Source organism: Dryobates pubescens, chromosome 26, assembly GCF_014839835.1.
Source record: "Dryobates pubescens isolate bDryPub1 chromosome 26, bDryPub1.pri, whole genome shotgun sequence".
Classification (NCBI taxonomy): domain Eukaryota; kingdom Metazoa; phylum Chordata; class Aves; order Piciformes; family Picidae; genus Dryobates; species Dryobates pubescens.
This window is the reverse complement of record NC_071637.1, coordinates 3,603,811-3,623,489: the sequence shown is the minus strand read 5'-3', so window position 1 is coordinate 3,623,489 and position 19,679 is coordinate 3,603,811. Positions and strand designations below refer to the sequence as shown.

The window sequence follows — 19,679 nt, the reverse complement described above, 5'->3', positions numbered from 1 at the left end:
TGTCTTACAGAACAATTCAGCTACCCAAGGTAACTTGCACTCAGATCCAGCAGGACGGGCACACTGGTAGGAGAGGAGCTCCTTACACAGCTATCAGCATGCTGCACTTACAGTGCCCCATCTAAAATTGGCAACAAACACTTAAATAGTAGCAGAGAATGGTAGGGGCTGGAAGGGACCTCTAGACATCCAGTCCAACTCCCCTGCCAAAGCAGGATCACCTAGGGCAGATCACACAGGAACACATCCAGGTGGTTCTTGAAAGTCTCCAGAGAAGGAGACTCCACAACCTCTCTGGGCCTGCTTCAGTGCTCCAGCACCCTCTCAACAAAGACATTTTTCCTCATGTTGAGGTGGAACCTCCTGTGTTCCAGTCTGTGCCTGTTGCCCCTTGTCCTATCACAGGACACCACTGAAAACAGCCTGGGCCCTTCTTCTTGACATCCACCCTTCAGATATTTGTATCCATTGATAAGATCCCCTCTCAGGTTGCTCTTCTCCAGACTAAAGAGCCCCAGAGCTCTCAGTCTCTCTCCACAGGGGAGATGCTCAGGTCCCCTAATCATCCTCATGGCTCTCCCTTGGACTCTCTCCAGCAGGTCTCTGTCTCTCTTGAACTGGGGAGCCCAAAACTGGATACAGCATTCCAGCTGTGGACTACTGCATGACTTCCTCAAGGACAGAAGGTGTGACAGCAGCAGGCTGCATGCTCTAACCACACACCCTCTGAAATGGGGGTGCAGAACCCTGCATTTCTCTGTGCAGCTTCACAGGAAGCACTCAAGGCTAAGCAGAGCTAAGAGACATGAAATAATGCATCATGTCCTTAGAACACAATTTAGCACAAAAGCAGCTTTACACATTTCCTGGTCTAGAGCCAGGAGTGTAGCTGAGTTCCCACTTTTAAGCTCTATAGATGGAAACACACTTCTTTAATTAGGCTTTTACTCCTGCACACAGCAGCAGCAAAGGGAAAACCACCATGTTTGCAGTGACACCAGAGCACAGTGTGTGTAATGCACAAAGATGAGGCACTTCTCCTCCCCTGAAAGGAAAGGGGGGAGCTCATAAATGCAGTTTGTAGCAACAAAAGGAATTCCTAGGGGTCATCTCCAGGGCTGCACACAGCACTCATCAGCAGAAGGCTCCTGTCAAACTCTGCAGCACTCCATGGCACTGCTGATCTTCCACTTACGTTTCATGCTGTTTGATTTCAGTGTTTCCTGAATATCCAGAGCAGCACTTCCCAGAAGGACATCAGATTTTAATGTCTGATGGCTCCAGACTCTGAAGTTTAATTTACTTACAGGAGTGACAATTCTGAAAAGAAAAACATTGAGCACTGTGTGAGGACCTTGGTTGGGAGGGGGAAGGGAGTGAGGCCAGTAATGTACTTCAGCTGTCACCTCAAATTACTTACAAACAAAGAAAGAAGGGTGGTAGCATCAAACCTCTTCCAATTATCACATCTAGCATGCAGTCATGTTCAGATGTTATGCAAACCAACGCTGCAGCAAGACTGCTCACAGACTGACTAGATTTATTATTGTGAGTTGAAGGGAAATACCTACAGAAACACTCCCAGCTCCCATCTGAATGCCACCAGGACTGATTCGTGCAGGTTCCCATTCCGAGAGCATTCAGCAGTTGTGTACCTTGAGGTGAGAATTTTTTCCCACACACAGAGGGAAGACAGCAAACTTGCTCTCTGAAGAGGCTGCCAGAAAATGTTAGGATTAAATACTTGGAAATGCTAAAAATGATTCCAAGTCCTTCAGCAGATGCCTGCTCCCCTAACAAGCTGGCACACACATACAGCAGAGATGCCAAAGCAGCAGGGGTAGTTAACATTTTGCTAGTATACTTCTGCCTTCACAATGCATTTACTGTCAACAGAAGAACACACTACAACCTCCACAGCTTAAGAAACCCAAAGCTTCCCTCACCACCCCTAGGAGCAGGATCTGTTACTCATTTGTCTGCTGATTTGATTATTTCCTAGGAGAACTGGTTCCAGGTTTGCTACCAGAGAAGTCTCTTCTGGGCCCAACTACCACAATAGCTTCTCTTCACTCCAAATCAATTAAGCCAAAGCATCACAGTTTGATTTCTTGCTTTCTTCAAGCTTTCTCAACCATTTATTTCTACTCTCACTTCATTTTCCTGGGGCTTTTCTGAATTTACTTTTTAGTGACACACAAATAGGAACTTCAGAGGTCCCTTCCAACCTTCTGTGATTCACTCAAAGCATGGTGCTGTAATTGGAAAGAAGCCTTACAGAGAGAAGGTACAGTACCAACACAGGCAATGTAAACCTCTACATAGCTCAAACAAGAGTCCAGGTTCTCTCTGAAAACTGTTGTGGAATGGTAAGGTCATAGAACCACACTACTGTTGCCTCTGCCCAACCTGTGGCAGAGATGCTGCGCCTCTGCCATCAGCAGTCACTCCCTAAACCTGAAAGCTGCCGATCTAGGCTTCCCTCTGCAGTCAGACTCCCACATCTATGACTGCAGTTCTGCCCTGGGACAGTCCCTTAGTGGAGAATAAACAGGCAAGCAGCCTGCCACAGCAGTCCTGCAGCTGTCCTCCCTCTAACTCCAAAGCAAGCAATGCTCATTTCATGACTGCTAAATCTCACCAAACATTTAGCAGCAAGATGAGGGCAGCTCACAGAGGCCATGTGCCCAGGCAGATCCTGGAGACTAAAGGAACTCCAGCAGTGCTAGGAAAACCCTAAAAAACTTAGAGATTTTTTTTTTCCCCCTATTTCCATCTCAGAAAGATTCTGACAAGAGCAGAAAGCAGAGCATCACAAGCTAGCTGATGTCACAATTCAGAATGGACTCAGACAACTTCTTTTCTACTAGGCAGTTGCTCTTAGAGGTAAAATCATAGAACCATAAAATTGTTTGGGTTGAAAAAGCCCTCTCAGATCATCCAGTCCAACCTTCAACCCAATGCCACCATGGCCAGTAAACCATGTCCCCAGGTGCCATGGCCACAGGTTTCTTGAACACCTCCAGGGATGGGGGCTCCACCACCTCCCTGGGCAGCCTGTGCCAATCCCTGACCACTCCTGCACCAAAGAAAATTTTCCTAATCTCTAACCTAACCCTCCCCTGTGCCCTCCCCTGGCACAATTTCAGGCCATTTCCACTCTCCTACCACCTGATACTAAGGAGAAGAGATCAACCCCAGGTTCACTCCAACCTTCTTTCAGGGAATTGTAGAGAGTAATAAGGTCTCCCCTCAGGCTCTCCAGGCTGTAGCAGATTTCCTCTAAACACTTCCCAAATACCTTCCTCTCACATGCCAGTGAACACCTTGTTAAAATAAAGGTGCAGCCCTTCAGTCCACCATCAGCTGCATTCATTTAGCTCAAATCAATTGGAAAAAAACCAAACCAGCCATCAAACTTACACTGTGAGATGCTGTTTCCACTTTGGACTATTTGTGTTGTTGCATTTTTCTGTCTTCTTTGATTGCCCATCCACTGAGACCTCCACATAAGGGCTAGGGCCAAACCATTTGTTCTTTTCTTTCAGTTTTGCTGAAATCACTGTTAAGACAGGGGAAAAGTCACTCCATAAGATTTCAGTTGCCAACAGTGTGTTTTTTTTCAGGTGTGGGCTTCAGCATTCAAGTACCAGGCCACTGATAAAGAAATGAAAACAGGTGAGATGGGCAAAACAAAAAGCTCTTGCATTCCAGGTGGTTCCACACAATGCTACAGCTCTCACAGAGGCCTAAACCATGCAGCAGTGCTTCTGGGACAGGAGATAGTAATTCATAATACCCACTGTAAGCACCTAGGTGTGGAAAGCAGAAAACACCCTCCACAACCTTCTCCTGTCTGTCAGCAGCCAAGAGAATTCCTGGAGGTTATTCCACTTGCTGGTTGCAGAGCTGAACAGATGATCTGGAGCTGTCGTTAAGGAGTCGTGGAAAACTGCCACCGCTTGTGGTGAAAGGATCATGGAGAGAACCCAGCCCCAGTCTAGTCTCAACCCACAGAACAGTGCTGAAGCCAGAGCTAATTTCCAACTGGCCACTGAACTCCCCTCTGGTCCAACAGACATCAACCTGCTCTGCTGTGTTTTTATCAGCCACCTCAGCTGCACTGCACCCTTACAAACAGCTGACTCCTCTGAGCCCATATGGCTAATCCACCTAGGCTCTCTTTATAGTGCATGCTCCTTTAGAGATTTACAGAAGGAGCTTAGTGTAAACTGCTCTGCACTGCTCCCAGGGGAAGCTGCTCTTGCTTTATGACAGACACCTTGCAGAAATGAACTGTAAGATCACAGAGTGGTTTGGGTTGGAAGGGACCTCAAAGATCATCCAGTTCCAACTCCCCTGCCATGGGCAGGGACACCTCCCACCAGCCCAGGTGGCTCAAAGCCTCATCCAGCCTGGCCTTGAACACCTCCAGGGAGGGGACAGCCACAGCTTCCCTGGGCAACCTGGGCCACTGTCTTCCCACACTCACTGCAAAGAATTTCCTCCTCATCTCCAGTCTCAATCTCCCCTCTTCCAGCTCAAAGCCATTGTCCCTCACCCTGTCACTCCCAGCCCTTGCCAGATGTCCCTCCCCAGCTTTCCTGGAGCCCCTTCAGGTACTGAAAGGCTGCTCTATGTTCTCCCTGGAGCCTACTCTTGTCCAGCCTAAACAGCCCCAGCTCCCTCAGCCTGTCCCTATGGGGAAAATGCTTCAGCCCTCTGATCATCTTTGTGGTCTCTTCTCACTCCATTCCAGCAGTTCTGTCCTTCCTGTGTTGGAAGCCCCAGAACTGGATGCAGTACTCCTGGGGGAGTCTCGCCAGAGCAGAGAACAGGGGGAGAATCATCTCCCTTGTACTGCTGGTCACACTTCTGTTGCTCATAGATTCACAGAACTATTCAGGTTGGAAAGCACCCCTGGGACCATCAAGTCCAACCACTGACCCTTCTCTACAAGGTTCACCCCTAAACCATGTCCCCAAGCATCACATGCAAACCACCTTGTAACACAGCCAGACTTGGGGACTCCACCACCTCCCTGGGCAGCACATTCCAATCCCTGACCACTCTTGCTGGGAAATAACTTTTCCTACTGTCCAGTCTAAACATCCCCAGTCACAGCCTAAGGCCATTCCCTCTTGTTCTATCACTAATTACCTGTGAGAAGAGACTGGCACCAACCTCTCCACAGCCTCCTTTCAGGGAGACAGCAATGAGGTCTCCCCTCAGCCTCCTCTGTTTCACACTAACCATCCCCAGCTCCTTCAGTTGCTCTTCACCAGATTTCTTCTCCAGGCCCTTCACAGCTTCCTTGCCCTTCCCTGCCCTGGCTCCAGCACCTCCACATCTCTCTGGTATTGAGGTGCCCAAAACTGGACACAACACTCAAGGTGTGGCCTCCCCAGAGCTGAGTCCCAGGGGACAATCCCCTCCCTGCTCCTGCTGGACACAGCATTGATGACCCCAGCCAGAAGGCTTTTGGCTTTCTTGGCCACCTGGGCACTGCTGGCTCCTCTTCAGCTGCTTGTCCATCAGCACCCCCAGGTCCCCTTCTGCCAGGCAGCTTCCAGCCACTCTGCTAACCCTGTGCAGAGGCAGTGCCAGGGGTATGACCCAACTCTGGGCACCCCCTTCACCACAACAGCAGCTCAAGGCAGTGTCTGCCCCCAGCACAACATCCCCCAGTGCAGGACCTGGCACTTGGCCTTGTGGAAGCTCCTCCTGATAACATTGGCCATGGATCCAATCTATCCAAGTCCCTCTGCAGAGCCTCCCTACCCTGGTGCAGATCAACTCTGCCACCCAACTTGGTGTCATCTCCAAACTCACTGCTGACACACTGTGTCTTTGCCAAGATCATCAATAAAGATGTTAAACAGAACTGGCCCAAACACCGAGTCCTGAGGAGCAGCACTCCTGTCCTGGGTATTGAAAGGCTGCAATTAGGTCTCCCCAAGGCCTTCTCTTCCAGCTGAACAACTCCAATTGCCTCAGCCTGTCCCTGTAGCAGAGGTGTTCCAGCCCCCTGATCACTTTTGTGGTCCTCCTCTGGACCTGCTCCAGTAAGTTCCCATCTTTCCTGTGCTGACTTCAGAGCTGGATGCAGGACACCAGATGGGGTCTGACCAGAGTGGAGAATGAATCCCCTTGACCTACTGACCACACTTTTGATGCAGCCCAGGGTGCAGTTGGCTGCAAATGCACACTGTCACCTCATCTCCAGCCTTTCATCCACCAGTACCCTTAAATCCTTCTCTGGGTGGCTGCTCTTAATTCCTTCAGACCCTGGCCTGTACTGATACCAAGGATTGCCTCAAGCCAGGTGCAGGGCCTTGCACTTGGTCTTGTTGAACCTCATGAGATTCACATGGGCCCACTACTCAAGCTTGGCCAGGTCCCTCTGGCTGTCATCCCTTCCCTCAGGTGTGCTGACTGCATTGCTCACTTGTGTTGGAGCCCCTTCACAATGGTGCTCATAATATGTAACAAGGGAGAAGCAATAAGTGACATTTAGTGCAGAGCAGGTGAGATTCACTTAGCTTGAAATGTAAGAAGATTGTTAGGAGACAGTGTTAGACTTGGTATTGCATCAGGTGTTTGGAACTGGCAGCAGAGTCACAGTCATCATCACATTTCAAAGAGGGCTGCTCTGTACAATCCACTCAACAGCATTCCAAAAGAAGAATAAAATAAGTCAAAAGAATTCTTGTTGGGTTTTTTTTTGGTTTGGTTTTGGCTTTCTTTTTACCCCCAAATGAATCATTCCAAATTACAATTCAGCTAAACCCCTGAATTGCTGCACTTCTGCCAAGCAATGATGACATAACACCATCACTTCCATTGTCCCAGCTCTCTTGGGTTTTGTGCAGCTCAGAACTTCTTGGAATGCAGCACACCAGTAACTTGAGTTTAAAAAACATTTCCAACATTGCTAGCCAGAAAAGATAGATCCTTTCAAAAGGCTTACCAGTGATCTGAAGCTGTGATTTCATGGACAAGCCACTGGATGGTCCTGATCTGGACCCACTGCCAGCCATAACAGGGGCTGGATCTTGAATCTAGATGAAGAGACAATGTAGACATTTGAATGCTCAGGAACTCAAAAGTTACATCAGCTGCTTTTTGCCATTACACTGCAAGCAACCCCATCACACTGCTCTTCTTCCTGCTTCCTTTCCACTTTCCCAAAGCACAGAAAATGGTTTCTAAAAGGCTTGGTCTCTACTGTAAGATGATCTGCAAACATTCATGCCCTGGGCAAAAGAGGTCTTTTGATACTGCCCCTTCAATTTGCCAACAAAGTGAGGGGGAATGACATCCAATCTCCAAGTCTGCTCTACCTTTTGTGTCTGGAAACAGCTGCCTGTTTTCACAGAACCACAGCAGGGACCTCAGAGATGATCTGCTCCAACTCCCTTGCCACGGGCAGGGACACCTCTCAACTAGACACGGCTGCTCAAGGCCTCATCCAGCCTGGTCTTGAACACCTCCTGGATGTTTCAAGTCCTGGATAAGAAGTTTATCTTCCCCCATCAAGTGTCACTTGTTTATTAAAAAAAAACCAAGAGAAACCCCTAAGCACAGGGAAAAGGCTGAAAAAATACTAAATTAAAAAGTGAATTTCCAGTGGAGAGAAAGCTGCTTCTGTGGTCACTTGGGTGGATGCATAGAATGGTCTGGGTTAGAAGGGAACCCAAAGGCCATCCAGCTCCAAACCCCACCATGGCCAGGGACACCTCTCGCCAGCCCAGGTGGCTCAAGGCCTCATCCAGCCTGGCCTAGAACACCTCCAGGGAGGGGACAGCCACAGCCTCCATGGGCAAACTGTGCCAGTGTCTCCCCACCCTCACTGGAAAGACTTTCTTCCCCATCTCCAGTCTCAATCTCCCCTCTCCCAGCTCAAAGCCATTGTCCCTCGTCCTGGCACTCCCAGCCCTGGTCAAAAGTCCCTCTCCAGCTCTCCTGCAGCCGCTTCAGGTCCTGGAAAGCTGCTCTAAGGTCTCCCTGGAGCCTTCTTTTCAAGCCTGCAGGCAGGGGCTGTTATTCTAGGAAGCACCTCACCACAAAAGGAAATTATCATTGCTGAAGGAGACTAAGACAACCTCCCCCTACACTGAGCCCAACCACACACCCCCCCCCAGCCCTGTGCTAGCCTGATCCTCCCAGCACCACAGCAAGCAGGTATGCCTACTGGTTTGGAACTGAATGCAGTGTTGGGTTTTGGGGGGCAGGAGGGAGAAAGCAGACAATGTGCATTACATAGCTTCAATCTTAGAGCAAAATGCAGCAGGGTGCTGCTGTACTCAAGAGAGACATCCCTTTGGAAGCAGCCAGATAGCCTTGCATCTATTAATTTGTAAAACCCATTTTCAGCTCAACATCCCTTACCAACCAACCTAGATATGCATCAGCAAGTCCACTACAGTGCTACCAAAGTAGGCTACCCACTAGCTCTGCTTTCAGCTGTGACAGTTACTCTCTTTCTGGTAGCTGGCACAGTGCTGTGGTTTGGATTTAATGTGTTGTAACATGCTGATGTTTAGTCATTGCCAAGTAATGCTTAGCTTAGGTCAAGGACTTCCCTTTCCCATGCTCTGCAAGTGGGCAGGTGTACAAGATGCTGGAAGGGAGTGCGGCCAGGACAGATGACCCAAACTGGCCAAAGGGATGTTCCCTACCACAGGACATCATGACCAGTATGTCAACTGGGGGAGGTGACCAGGAGGGGCTGATCACTGCTCAGGCATTGGGCAGCAGGAGAGCAGCAACTGCAGTGAGCATCATTTGTCTTTCCTTTGGCTCAATTTCTTTGTTATCCTCATTTTCAGCACTATTATTATTACTACCATATTTATTTGAGTTAAATTATTAAACTATTCCTATTTAAACCCACAAGATTCACAGCACCCCTTTCCCCCACAATTCTCCTCCCCATCTGACCAGGGGTGAAGAAGTGAGAAGCACCTGCTTGGTGCTTAGCTGCAGGCTGGGGTTAAATAACAGCATCACTGGAAAATGAAGAGGTTACTGAGGACTCCAAATTACCTTCTCACTACAGCTTCAAGGCTGCTTGCTGCATCCCTCTCACACCATGTTCCCCCCATTGTGCCATTTCCTGTCTTCTGCAGTCATAACCCACTGCAAAAGCACTGATCCATCTCTCTGTCTAACCTCTCTCTGTCTCCCATGTGTTGTGAGGCTCTGCTGCTCTGGCCCAGGAGCTGGCTAATCAGCACATGCAAATCTCCCAGCCCACTGCTGCACAGCTTTGGTCAGCCACAAATCTGAATCCCAAAGCAGATCAAATATCAGGGGCCAAGCCCTTGGGTCATGGTCTGCACACATTATTTCCAAGAAGGAATGGTACTTGTTAGCTTAAGCTCCTGATATCTGTATCTGGAGCACAAGCCTATGTGTGAACTCACCAGCTGATAACACCACACAGCCTGAGCAAGTGCAGGGCTGTTCTCTGTGTGCCATGCAAAACAGAACTCGTAACAGGAAAGGGAAGGGCCAAGGGGCAGAGCCTTGAGCATCAGAAGTGCCATCTAGAGTGCCACACCTTGAGTACTGTGTACTCAGTACTGAGTCCAGTGTCCAGTTCTGGGCCCCTCAGTTTAAGAAGGACATTGAGACTCTTGAATGTGCCCAGAGAAGGGCAATGAGGCTGGGGGGAGGCCTCGAGCACAAGCCCTACAAGGAGAAGCTGAGGGAGTTGGAGGTGTTTAGCCTGGAGAAGAGAAGGCTCAGGGGAGACCTCATTGCTCTCTCCAACTCCCTGAAGGGAGGTTGTAGCCAGGTGGGGGTTGGTCTATTCTCCCAGGCAACCAACACCAGAACAAGAGGACACAGTCTCAAGCTGTGCCAGGGGAGGTTTAGGCTGGAGGTGAGGAGAAAGTTCTTCACAGAGAGAGTTGTTGGCCATTGGAATGTGCTGCCCAGGGAGGTGATGGAGTCCCCATCCCTGGAAGTGTTCAAGAGGGGATTGGATGTGGCACTTGGTGACATGGTTGAGTAGTCATGAGGTGTTGGGTGGCAGGTTGGACTTGATGATCTTTGAAGTCTCTTCCAACCTTATTGATTCTATAAGGAGGAACTCCTTGAAGGGTTATGGAGCACTGAAGCAGGCTGCCCTGGGAGGTGGGGGAGTCTCCATCTCTGAAGACATTCAAAACCTGCCTGGATGTCTTCCTGTGTGACCTCTTCTAGGTGCCCCTGCCTTGGCAGGGAGGTTGGACTCAATGTCCGGAGCTCCCTTCCAACCCTCACGGTTCTGTGAAGTCACATTTCAGTGATTTGCTTTTTAGAGGCTGCAGTCTGAACTAAGTGTTTGTATAAATCCACAGTAAGAATATCTCAGAATGGTAGGGGTTGGAAGGGAGCTCCAGAGATCATCCAGTCCAACCCCCCTGCCAAAGCGGGTTCACACAGGAACACATCCAGATGGGACTTGAACGTCTCCAGAGGCCTCCAAAGCTTCTCTGGGCAGCCTGCTCCAGGGCTCCAGCATCCTCACAGTAAAGAAGTTTGTCCTCATGTTGAGGTGGAACCTCCTGTGTTCCAGCTTGTACCCATTGTTCCCTGTCCTGTTACTGGGCACCACAAAAAAAAAGGCCTGGCACCTTGATGTTGACACCCAGCCCTCAGCTATTTATAAACACTACTGAGATCCCCTCTCAGCCTTCTCCTCCTTGCTGAACAGCCCCAGGGCTCTCAGCCTTTTGCTTCCCACCCTTTGCTGATGCTTTTGTTAACCACTGGAGAGTATGAAACCACCAAAAATAGTATCAGTGACTTGCTTCTCTAGAGTGGGGCTCAGCACTGTTAATTACTGGATTCCAGATGTGAATCCAGCCAGAGTGAAAAAGCTTTTAATGAAAGTACGTCAAAAGTAGCTGGGACAGAGTTATACTGGAGAGAGTCCAATGGAGGCTACCAGGGTGATGAAGGAACTGGAACATCAGTCTGAGGAGGAAAGGCTGAGGGACCTGAGGCTGTTGAGTCTGGAGAGGAGAAGGCTGAGAGGAGATCAGATATTTGTAACCAATGATCAGAAGGGCAGGTGTCAAAGCGAAGGGCCAGGCTCTTTTCAGTGCTGTCCTGTGATAGGACAAGAGGCAATGGACACAAACCAGAACCCAGGAAGTTCCATCTCAACATGAAGATAAACTTCTTTGGTGTGAGGGTGCTGCTCAGAAGTTGTGGAGTCTCCTTCTCTGGAGACTTTCAAGTCTCCTGTGGATGTGTTCCTGTATGATCTGCCCTAGGTGACCCTGCTCTGGCAGGGGGAGTTGGACACGATTTGGACTCAGTGGACTAGAGGTCCCTTCCAACCTCTGCATTCTGTGATTCCACAAAATTTCAAAGACTTACAGAGCAATTCTGATCCTGTGGTTAGTTCTACCAAACCCACTAGCTACCCTTCATGCTTTAAGAAAGCATCTCCATAGCGCCTACAGCAACACAGACCTCCTGGAGAGCCTACAGGAGTTTGCATTTCCAAGAAGAGCTGCTGCTTTCCACCTGGAGGAATGCTGCTGCACACAACCCAAATGCAACTACTCCAAGTGCTAATTTGCAGGTGAAGTTATACAGTGAGCATGCAGGGCATACAAAGCAGCTCCTCGTGAAGCTAAATACGCTCATTGCATTATTTTGATTAATGCTTGATCGCTGAACTCACACTGCAGCTTTTCTCTCAGCTGGGCACTAATTCAAGTCTCTCCCCTACCCTGCATGTGTGCACTCAAGCTATTAAGAGTCTTCATAACACAGGGGAAATTTAATCAATTTTAATACCTCCACCCATTTTTACCTGGAACAGATCAGCAATTAGGGAAGTTTCTAGAGCAGCACACAGGAAAAGGGGAAGAAGAGAGCAGAAGGGGACTGGCTGTTGGAATTGTATATATACACAGGCATAAATCTCATAGGAAACAAGGCTAAAACACATGAATTAGTCAAGTAAGAATCCCTGATGGTTATAGAAGCACAAGGAGATTGCAAAGGACCAGTCACACCCCGCAGCTGATTTCATAGAATGGCTTAAATTGGAGGGGACCTCAGAGCTCAACCACTCCAATCTCCCTGCCATGGGCAGGGACGCCTCTCGACTAGACTTGGTTACCCAAGGCTTCATCCAACCTGGCCTTCAACACCTCCAGGGATGAGGCATCCACAGTCTCTCTGGGCAACCTATTCCAGTCTCACCACTCTCAAACTGAGGAATTTCTTCCTCAGCTCCAGTCTAACCCTGCTGTCCCTCAGCTTCAAACCATTCCCCCTTGTCCTGTCTCTAGACACCCTCACAAATGTCCCTCTGCAGCCTTCCTGTAAGATCCCTTCAGGTATTGGAAGACAGCTCTAAGGTCCTCTCAGAGTCTTCTGCAGAGTGAACAACCCCAGCATCAGCTGAAAGGATTGAAAGCTATAACAGAGTGGGGCAGTACAGCAGAGCATGCAGTGAACCATTCTAAAGCTTGCCTGACCTTCTTGAGCAGCTGCAGACCCAGTCCCAGGCAGGTTTGCTTGTTTTCAGAACATGCCAACATCATGTGTAGATTGTTAGATAAACCATGCCCAGTCTCATAACTGCAGGTGCCATTGTTTGCACTCAGGCAGGTCTGATCAAACATTGCTCCCAGCAGGAAACTCTCTCCCTGCACCCTTTGGGATTCAGGTCATCCAGTTCCACTTTCCGTGACATTTGCCTGCTCGGAAGCCTCCCCTCAGCCAGGACCTGATGCTGTGAGACCAAGCTTGCATCTTCAGGAGCATTTTGATCCAAAAGCAGCAAACTTCAACAGAATGTTTTTTGGGAGTGGTGTGGGAGAAAGGAGACATTCCAGCAGAGTGCAGCCCAGGTGCTACAACCATTTTCTGAAGAAGGAAAACATAAATGGGGGATCCTCATTTGGTTTTCTTCTAACACATCACGAGAAAGTGTGGAGAAAAGCACCTTTGAGTGCTTCTTAGTGACAGCTAAGTCAGGGAAGAGGTGAGAAGGATGTTCTAACCCATTACATCAGGGAGTAAAAATAGAAGAAAACCACTGTCAAAGGCTTAAGAGCCCTTCAGAGATTTACACCAGTTTAACTTCTGGGGACTTTATTCAGCTACAGGATTTACCTGTTCAAGAGACGGTTTATTGAAGAAGGCAATTTTGTTTCATGTGTACTTGAAAGACAAATAGGGTCAGAATGAATCAGAGTGGTTTGGGTTGGAATGGGCTGTTCAGGGAGGTGGTGGAGTCACCATCCCTGGAGGTGTTTAAGAAGAGCCTGGATGAGGCCCTTGGTGCCATGGTTTAGTTGATCAGATGGTGCTGGGTGATAGGTTGGCCTTGATGATCTCTGAGGTCTTTTCAACCTGGTTAATTCTATTCTAAGTTGAGGAAGGGACATCTAGAGATAGAGATCAGAGTCCACCCCCTAGGCCAGGCTGCTCAAGGCCTGGAATACTTACAGGGAGAGGACATCCACAAGCTCTCTGGGCAACCTGATCCAGAGTCTGACCACCCTTGTATTGAAGAACTTCTTCCTAAGATCCAGCCTAATGGAATGTGCTGCCCGGGGAGGTGGTGGAGTCACCATCACTGGAGGCGTTCAAGAGGAGATTTGATGGGGTGCTTGGTGCCATGGGTTAGTTGATTAGGCGGTGTTGGATGATAGGTTGGACTTGATGATCTCAAAGGTCTCTTCCAACCTGGTTTATTCTATTCTAAACCTACTCTCCCTCAGCTTAAAACCATTCTCCCTTGTCCTGTTGCTAGAGACCCTTAAGGAAAAATCCCTCTCCAGCTTTCCTGTAGGATCCCTTCAGCTAATGGAAGGCAGCTATAAGGTCAAGCTTCATCTTGAAAGCAAAGAGTGGTTGGAGAAAACTGTTTTTCTTGGTTTACATTTTTACCAGTTTTGACTCTAAAATAAGCTTTAAGGACACGGTCAGTTTTGCCCAACCAAGGGGAAAAAACCACCATACAGAAAGAAACTGCTGAGTTATCAACCAGAAAGAAAAGAACAGGCACAGATTATAAGTGTTGAGTACAGATTAGAAAGGAAAGCAGTGCTGAGGTTTACACCAAGGGATATTTATGTAAGGAACAGGAACAAAGAGGGCTGCAGCAGCAGAAGGCAGCTTAGCTCCCTTCCCATTACTGCCTGTCAGCAGCACCACACCTTCACTCCAAATGCAGTAAAATCCAAGTAGTCTCTGCCATAAAACATCTGCTGAAATGTCAAATGCAGATGTCAAAACTGTTTTCTGAGCAAATGGGAAATACAGCACATGCTGAGTCCACAACCAGCCTCTGGGGCAGATTCCTGAACTGTTGGTGTGGTATCTCCACTGCTATCAACAATTGTGCTCCCTAGATTAGAGGCAGCATTGATATGGCAGCTGGCACCACGGGCACAGTTCCCTTGTGCTGTGTACACACAGTTCAACTATTGACAGAGCTAACATGCATCAGCTGTTCTGATAAGAACAAGGGTGATGCAGACCCAAAGATAACACTTGAGTCAATTCAATACACTAGCTACAAACGTGTTTGTGGGAAACAACTTCATCAGTTTGGGATAACCCAAGTAAGATGACCTTCAGAGGCTGCAGTGAGGGAACACCAAGATGCATAAACCACAGAAGATGGGAGAAGAGGTGTCCAGCCTCTGCCCTTTCCCTAACATGGACTTTTTCATCGAATCACAGAATGGTTTGGGTTGGGAGGGACCTTAAAGTTCATCTCAGTCCAATCGTTCTACCATGGGCAGGGACATCCCCCAACTAGACCAGCCTACTCAAGGTACTGGAAGGCTGCTCTAAGGCTGCTCTCAGATCTCCCTGGAGCCTTCTCTTCTCCAGGCTGAACAGCCCCAACTCTCCCAGTCTGTCCTCGCAGGAGAGGGGCTCCAGCCCTCTGATTATCTTTGTGGCACTCCTGTGGACGTGCTCCAGCAAGTCCAAATCCTTCCCGTGTGGGGGGCCCCAGAGCTGGACACAGTACTCCTGGTGAGGTCTAATGCAACAGTCCTAATTATATTTTATACTGTTTGGCTCTATTATAACTAACTACCATCCTGAATCTTTCTACTGGATGTTTTTCTGCTACCTTGTAGTGAATTACAACAGAAGTGTTACGAACAGAGAAGGCATGGCAATGTGTGTGTATATAAACCCAGCTAAGCAAAGGTTAAAAGACTGGCTTTGACAACAAAGGCCATTTCTTGCAGCAACAAGACTGAGGAGTGTTTGTGTCACGACCAGGATGCTTCCACGCTGATAGCACTACAGCACAGCTGACTGGCCAGCAGCAGAGCCTGTGCTTTAAAGAGGAGGCTGTCAGCAGCATTACATCATCTCACATGTCATTCCTTTTCCTGTCAGCCCAACAAGAAAACATATTGCAGCTGTAAAGATACTCCAGATAAGGCCAGAACAACCAGCCTCAGCCTTCACTCCAGGTTCATGGAGGCTGAAGTAAGCCAGAATCTAAAGCAAAGGACTAGCATGAAACAACTCCTCTCCAAAAGAGACCCCACTTGGAGTACTGCGTCCAGCTCTTGTGCCCCCAACACAGGAAGGACATGGAGCCGTTGGAGAGGGTCCAGGGGAGGCCACAAAGATGATCAGAGGGCTGGAGAACCTCCCTTGAGGGGGCAGGCTGAGGGAGTTGGAGCCATTCAGCCTGAAGAAGAGAAGGCTCCAGGGAAACCATATAGCAACCTAAAGGGAGCTACAGGAGAGCTGGGGAGGGACTTTGGACAAGGGCTGGGAGTGCCAGCATGAGGGACAATGGCTTTGAGCTGGGAGATGGGAGACAGACTGGAGAGGAGGAAGAAATTCTTGAGAGTGACACTGGAACAGGTTGCCCAGAGAGACTGTGGCTGCCTCCTCCCTGGAGGTGTCCAAGGCCAGGTTACATGAGGCTTTGACCAACCTGGGCTAGTAGGAGAGGTCCCTGCCCATGGCAGGGGGTTTGAAATGAGATGATCTTTAAGTTCCCTTCCAACCCAAACCATTCTGTGAATCTGTGAAAATAGCTATCAAGTACTTTGTTGTCACTACCTGGACACTGCCTATGCACACCAAAAAAACCATCCTGGTGCTTGAGAGCAAGGACATGAGTGTGAGAGAGAGAGTAACAGAAACATAAGAGAATGGGTGAGCAGGTGATAAGGAGACTTGAACAGCACTTAGCAGGTTCCCTTGCTGGAAAGTCTCACACTGGGTTTTGTTACAGTAGTTTCCTGGATCCTGATGCACAACACAAATGCTACCCAGTCTGACACCACACTGATACCCTACAGCAGCATCAAAAGGTGGCTCTGCTCTGTGTCTTGAAAAGACTTTGAATTACAGCAGCTAAGACTCTGGAACGTCAGACTAGCAGCCTTAAGCAGCTTCTCCACAAGCACTTGGACCATGATCTATGCAGCTCTAATCCTCAGCACCAACTTCCTAAGCATCTCCCCCTCCCAAAGAGAACTGAACAGGAGAAGCTCTTCTGGATCCAAAGTTTATACATTCCTAAGCTGAAAACCACCTAACATGACTATATAAACACAGAGATTTCCCAAGGAAAGGAAGAATTGCTCTGGAAATGTTGAGGACAGGCACCAAGCAATATTCACAGTGTGAATTCTACTTCAATGCACCATTTCCCACAGCATCCCCCTGGAGAAGGTGGCTGCTCATGGCTTGGATGGGTGGATGCTTTGCTGGGTTAAGAACTGGCTGGGTGGCTGGGCCCAAGGGGAAAAGATTTAAATCAAGTAGGTGGCTGGTCACAAGCAGTGATCCCAGAACTCAGTACTGAGGCCAGGTCTGTTTAACATCTTTTTCAATGATCTGGACAAAGAGATTGAGGCACTCTCAGTAAGTCTGCAGATGACACTAAACTGGGTGGGAGTCCTGATCTGCTGGAGGGCAGGAAGGATCTTCAGAGAGACCTGAATAGGCTGGATTGATGGGCTGAGGCCAGTGGGATGAGGTTTAACAAGGCCAAGTGCTGGGTTCTGCACTTTTGTCACAACCACCCCATGAGTGCTCCAGGCTTAGGGAAGAGTGGCAGGAAACTGCCCATCAGGAAAGGACCTGGGGGGGTGGTTAGTTAACAACAGCTGAAACCAAGCCAGGGTGTGCCCAGGGCCTGGAAAGCAGGAGAAGGGCAGGGATTGTCCCTCTGCATTGGACACTGGTGAGGCCACACCTCAAATCTGGGGTTCAGTTTTGGACCCCTCACTCAAAGAAGGACCTTGAGGGGCTGGAGGAGGGCCAGAGAAGGACAACAGAGCTGGGAAAGGGTCTGGAGAACAAGTGAGGTTGTTCAGCCTGGAGAAGTAGAGGCTGAGGGGAGACCTCATTGCTCTCCAGAACTCCCTGAAAGGAGGCTGGAGCGAGGTGGGGGTTGGCCTTTCTCCCCAGCATCAGGTGAGAGAAGGAGAGGAAATGGCCTGAAATTGTGCCAGGGGAGGGTGAGGTTGGAGATGAGGAAACATTTCTTTATGGAAAGAGTGGTCAGGGATTGGCACAGGCTGCCCAGGGAGGTGGTGGAGTCCCCATGCCTGGAGGTGTTCAAGAAACCTGTGGCCATAGCACTTGGGGCCAGGGTTTAGTGGCCATGGTGGGGTTGGGTTGATGGTTAGATTCACTGATCTTAAGAGTGCTTTTCCAACCCAAATAGTTCCATGATTCTGTGATAATACCAGTGACCACCAGCATTCCTTAGGCAAACTGCACTGGTCAGAAAAACTGGTCTATCAACTTCAACCTGCAGAGGAAAATGCTTCCAACACTGCCTGCAATCCAAAGGAAACTGTCTTCAGGCCTCCCAAATCAAAGACTCACACCAAAATTTAACTAATTCAGTCATTAGCATTTCTATGCAGCAGGAAGCCTGCTTGCCCAGCCTGCACCCTAGCAGAAACATTGCATAGGAGTTTTTTGCTCCCCAATTTAGTACTGGGGGAAAAAAAAAACCTGGGGAGAAAAAAAAGACCTGTCAAGAAACAGCACTGCAATAGAGGAAATTCAAAGAAAGAAACTCATGAAATTTGACAGTGTCTTCCCCTTCCAGTAGTGCATTCAGTAATTCCCCTACCCCAAGCTATGGCAGGCAGGACAAAACAGACAAAACAGGCTTTGCCACCAACTCAGATCACAGCATCACCAAGGTTGGAAGAGACCTCAAAGATCATCAAGTCCAACCTGTCACCACAGACCTCATGACTAAACCATGGCACCAGGTGCCACATCCAATCCCTTCTTGAACACCTCCAGGGATGGGGACTCCACCACCTCCCTGGGCAGCACATTCCAATGGCTAACAACTCTCTCTGGGATGAAGTTTCTCCTCACCTCCAGCCTAAACCTCCCCTGGCACAGCTTGAGACTGTGTCCTCTTGTTCTGGTGCTGGTTGCCTGGGAGAAGAGACCAACTCCCTCTTGGCTACAACCTCCCTTCAGGTAGTTGTAGACAGCAATGAGGTCCCCCCTGAGCCTCCTCTTCTCCAGGCTAAACAATCCCAGCTCCCTCAGCCTCTCCTCACAGGGCTGTGCTCAAGGCCTCTCCCCAGCCTTGCTGCCCTTCTCTGGACACCTTCAAGTGTCTTGATGTCCTTCCTAAACAGAGGGCCCCAGAACTGGACACAGGACTCAAGGTGTGGCCTAACCAATGCAGAGTACAGGGGCACAATGACTTCCCTGCTCCTGCTGGCCACACTATTCTTGATGCAGGCCAGGATGCCACCTGGGCACACTGCTGGCTCATGTTTAGGTGGCTGTCAATCAGCACCCCCAGGTCCCTTTCTGTTTGGCAGCTCTTCCAGCCACTCTGACCCCAGCCTGTAGCTCTGCCTGGGGTTGCTGTGGCCAAAGTGCAGCACCTGGCACTTGGACTTGTTGAATGCCATCCTGTTGGATTCTGCCCATCTGTCCAGTCGGTTGAGGTCCCTCTGCAGAGCCCTTCTGCCCTCTAACTGACCAACATCTGCTCCCAGCTTGGTGTCAGCTGCAAATGTGCTCTCATCCAGATCATCAATGAAGATATTAAAGAGGATGTGGCCCAGCACTGATCCCTGGGGGACACCACTAGTGACTGGCCTCCAGCTGGATAACTTGCCAATGAACTTCCTTTGGAACTAAAAGGATGTTAGCTTCTGCTAACTTTCAAGAAATGCTCAGGGGGGGAAGAGACAAAAGCCTTCATGAACATGGTATGTTGATTCCAAAAAGCCTGGCAAGAAAAGCCACTGCAGAGAGCTGCACAGGGTAATTAAATCCATTTGTGAAAACAAAGGGTCTATTTTTATTTCAGCCGTTTCCTCCTCGTGGTACAGCCCATTTCAAAGAGGACAACACTTCATATATGCAAACCACCACCAAGCTTCACTGCTGTAATCTCAGAAATAGAGCCATACCTAAAATGGCAGGGCTGAAATGTCACCCTGGGAACACAAGCTATATTGAACTTGGCGTGCATGCTAACCCAGAGGCAGAGAGAAGGGAAGTGGGAGGAGGGCAGAGGAGGAGACAGTGAAACTGGCATCCTAACTACCACAGATTTCCCAGCTGCTGCATTTACTGCTCTTAACTGGACATTAACTGAATTAACTGCTGCATTTTACAAACCACTGCTTTTAGAAGCTCATCTTGGCCTTTTAAACTCTCTTTTGGAACAA

The 19,679-nt window shown here is 49.0% G+C and overlaps 1 protein-coding gene across 2 annotated transcripts in view; it reads right to left on the bottom strand.

Annotated features, from left to right (window-relative positions):
* ITCH (itchy E3 ubiquitin protein ligase) overlaps positions 1–19,679 on the bottom strand; it is a 76,106-nt gene that overhangs the window by 39,419 nt on the left and 17,008 nt on the right. The window contains exons 2-4 of one of the 2 annotated variants that reach the window (XM_054173431.1): positions 6,971–7,061; positions 3,424–3,562; positions 1,196–1,320 (exon numbers count right to left, since the gene is read on the bottom strand). In XM_054173431.1, coding sequence (XP_054029406.1) covers positions 1,196–1,320; positions 3,424–3,562; positions 6,971–7,040 — 334 coding nt within the window. In that variant the 5' untranslated portion in view covers positions 7,041–7,061. The remainder of the gene's footprint in view (positions 1–1,195; positions 1,321–3,423; positions 3,563–6,970; positions 7,062–19,679) is intronic. The other variant, XM_054173432.1, reaches the window with a different exon arrangement.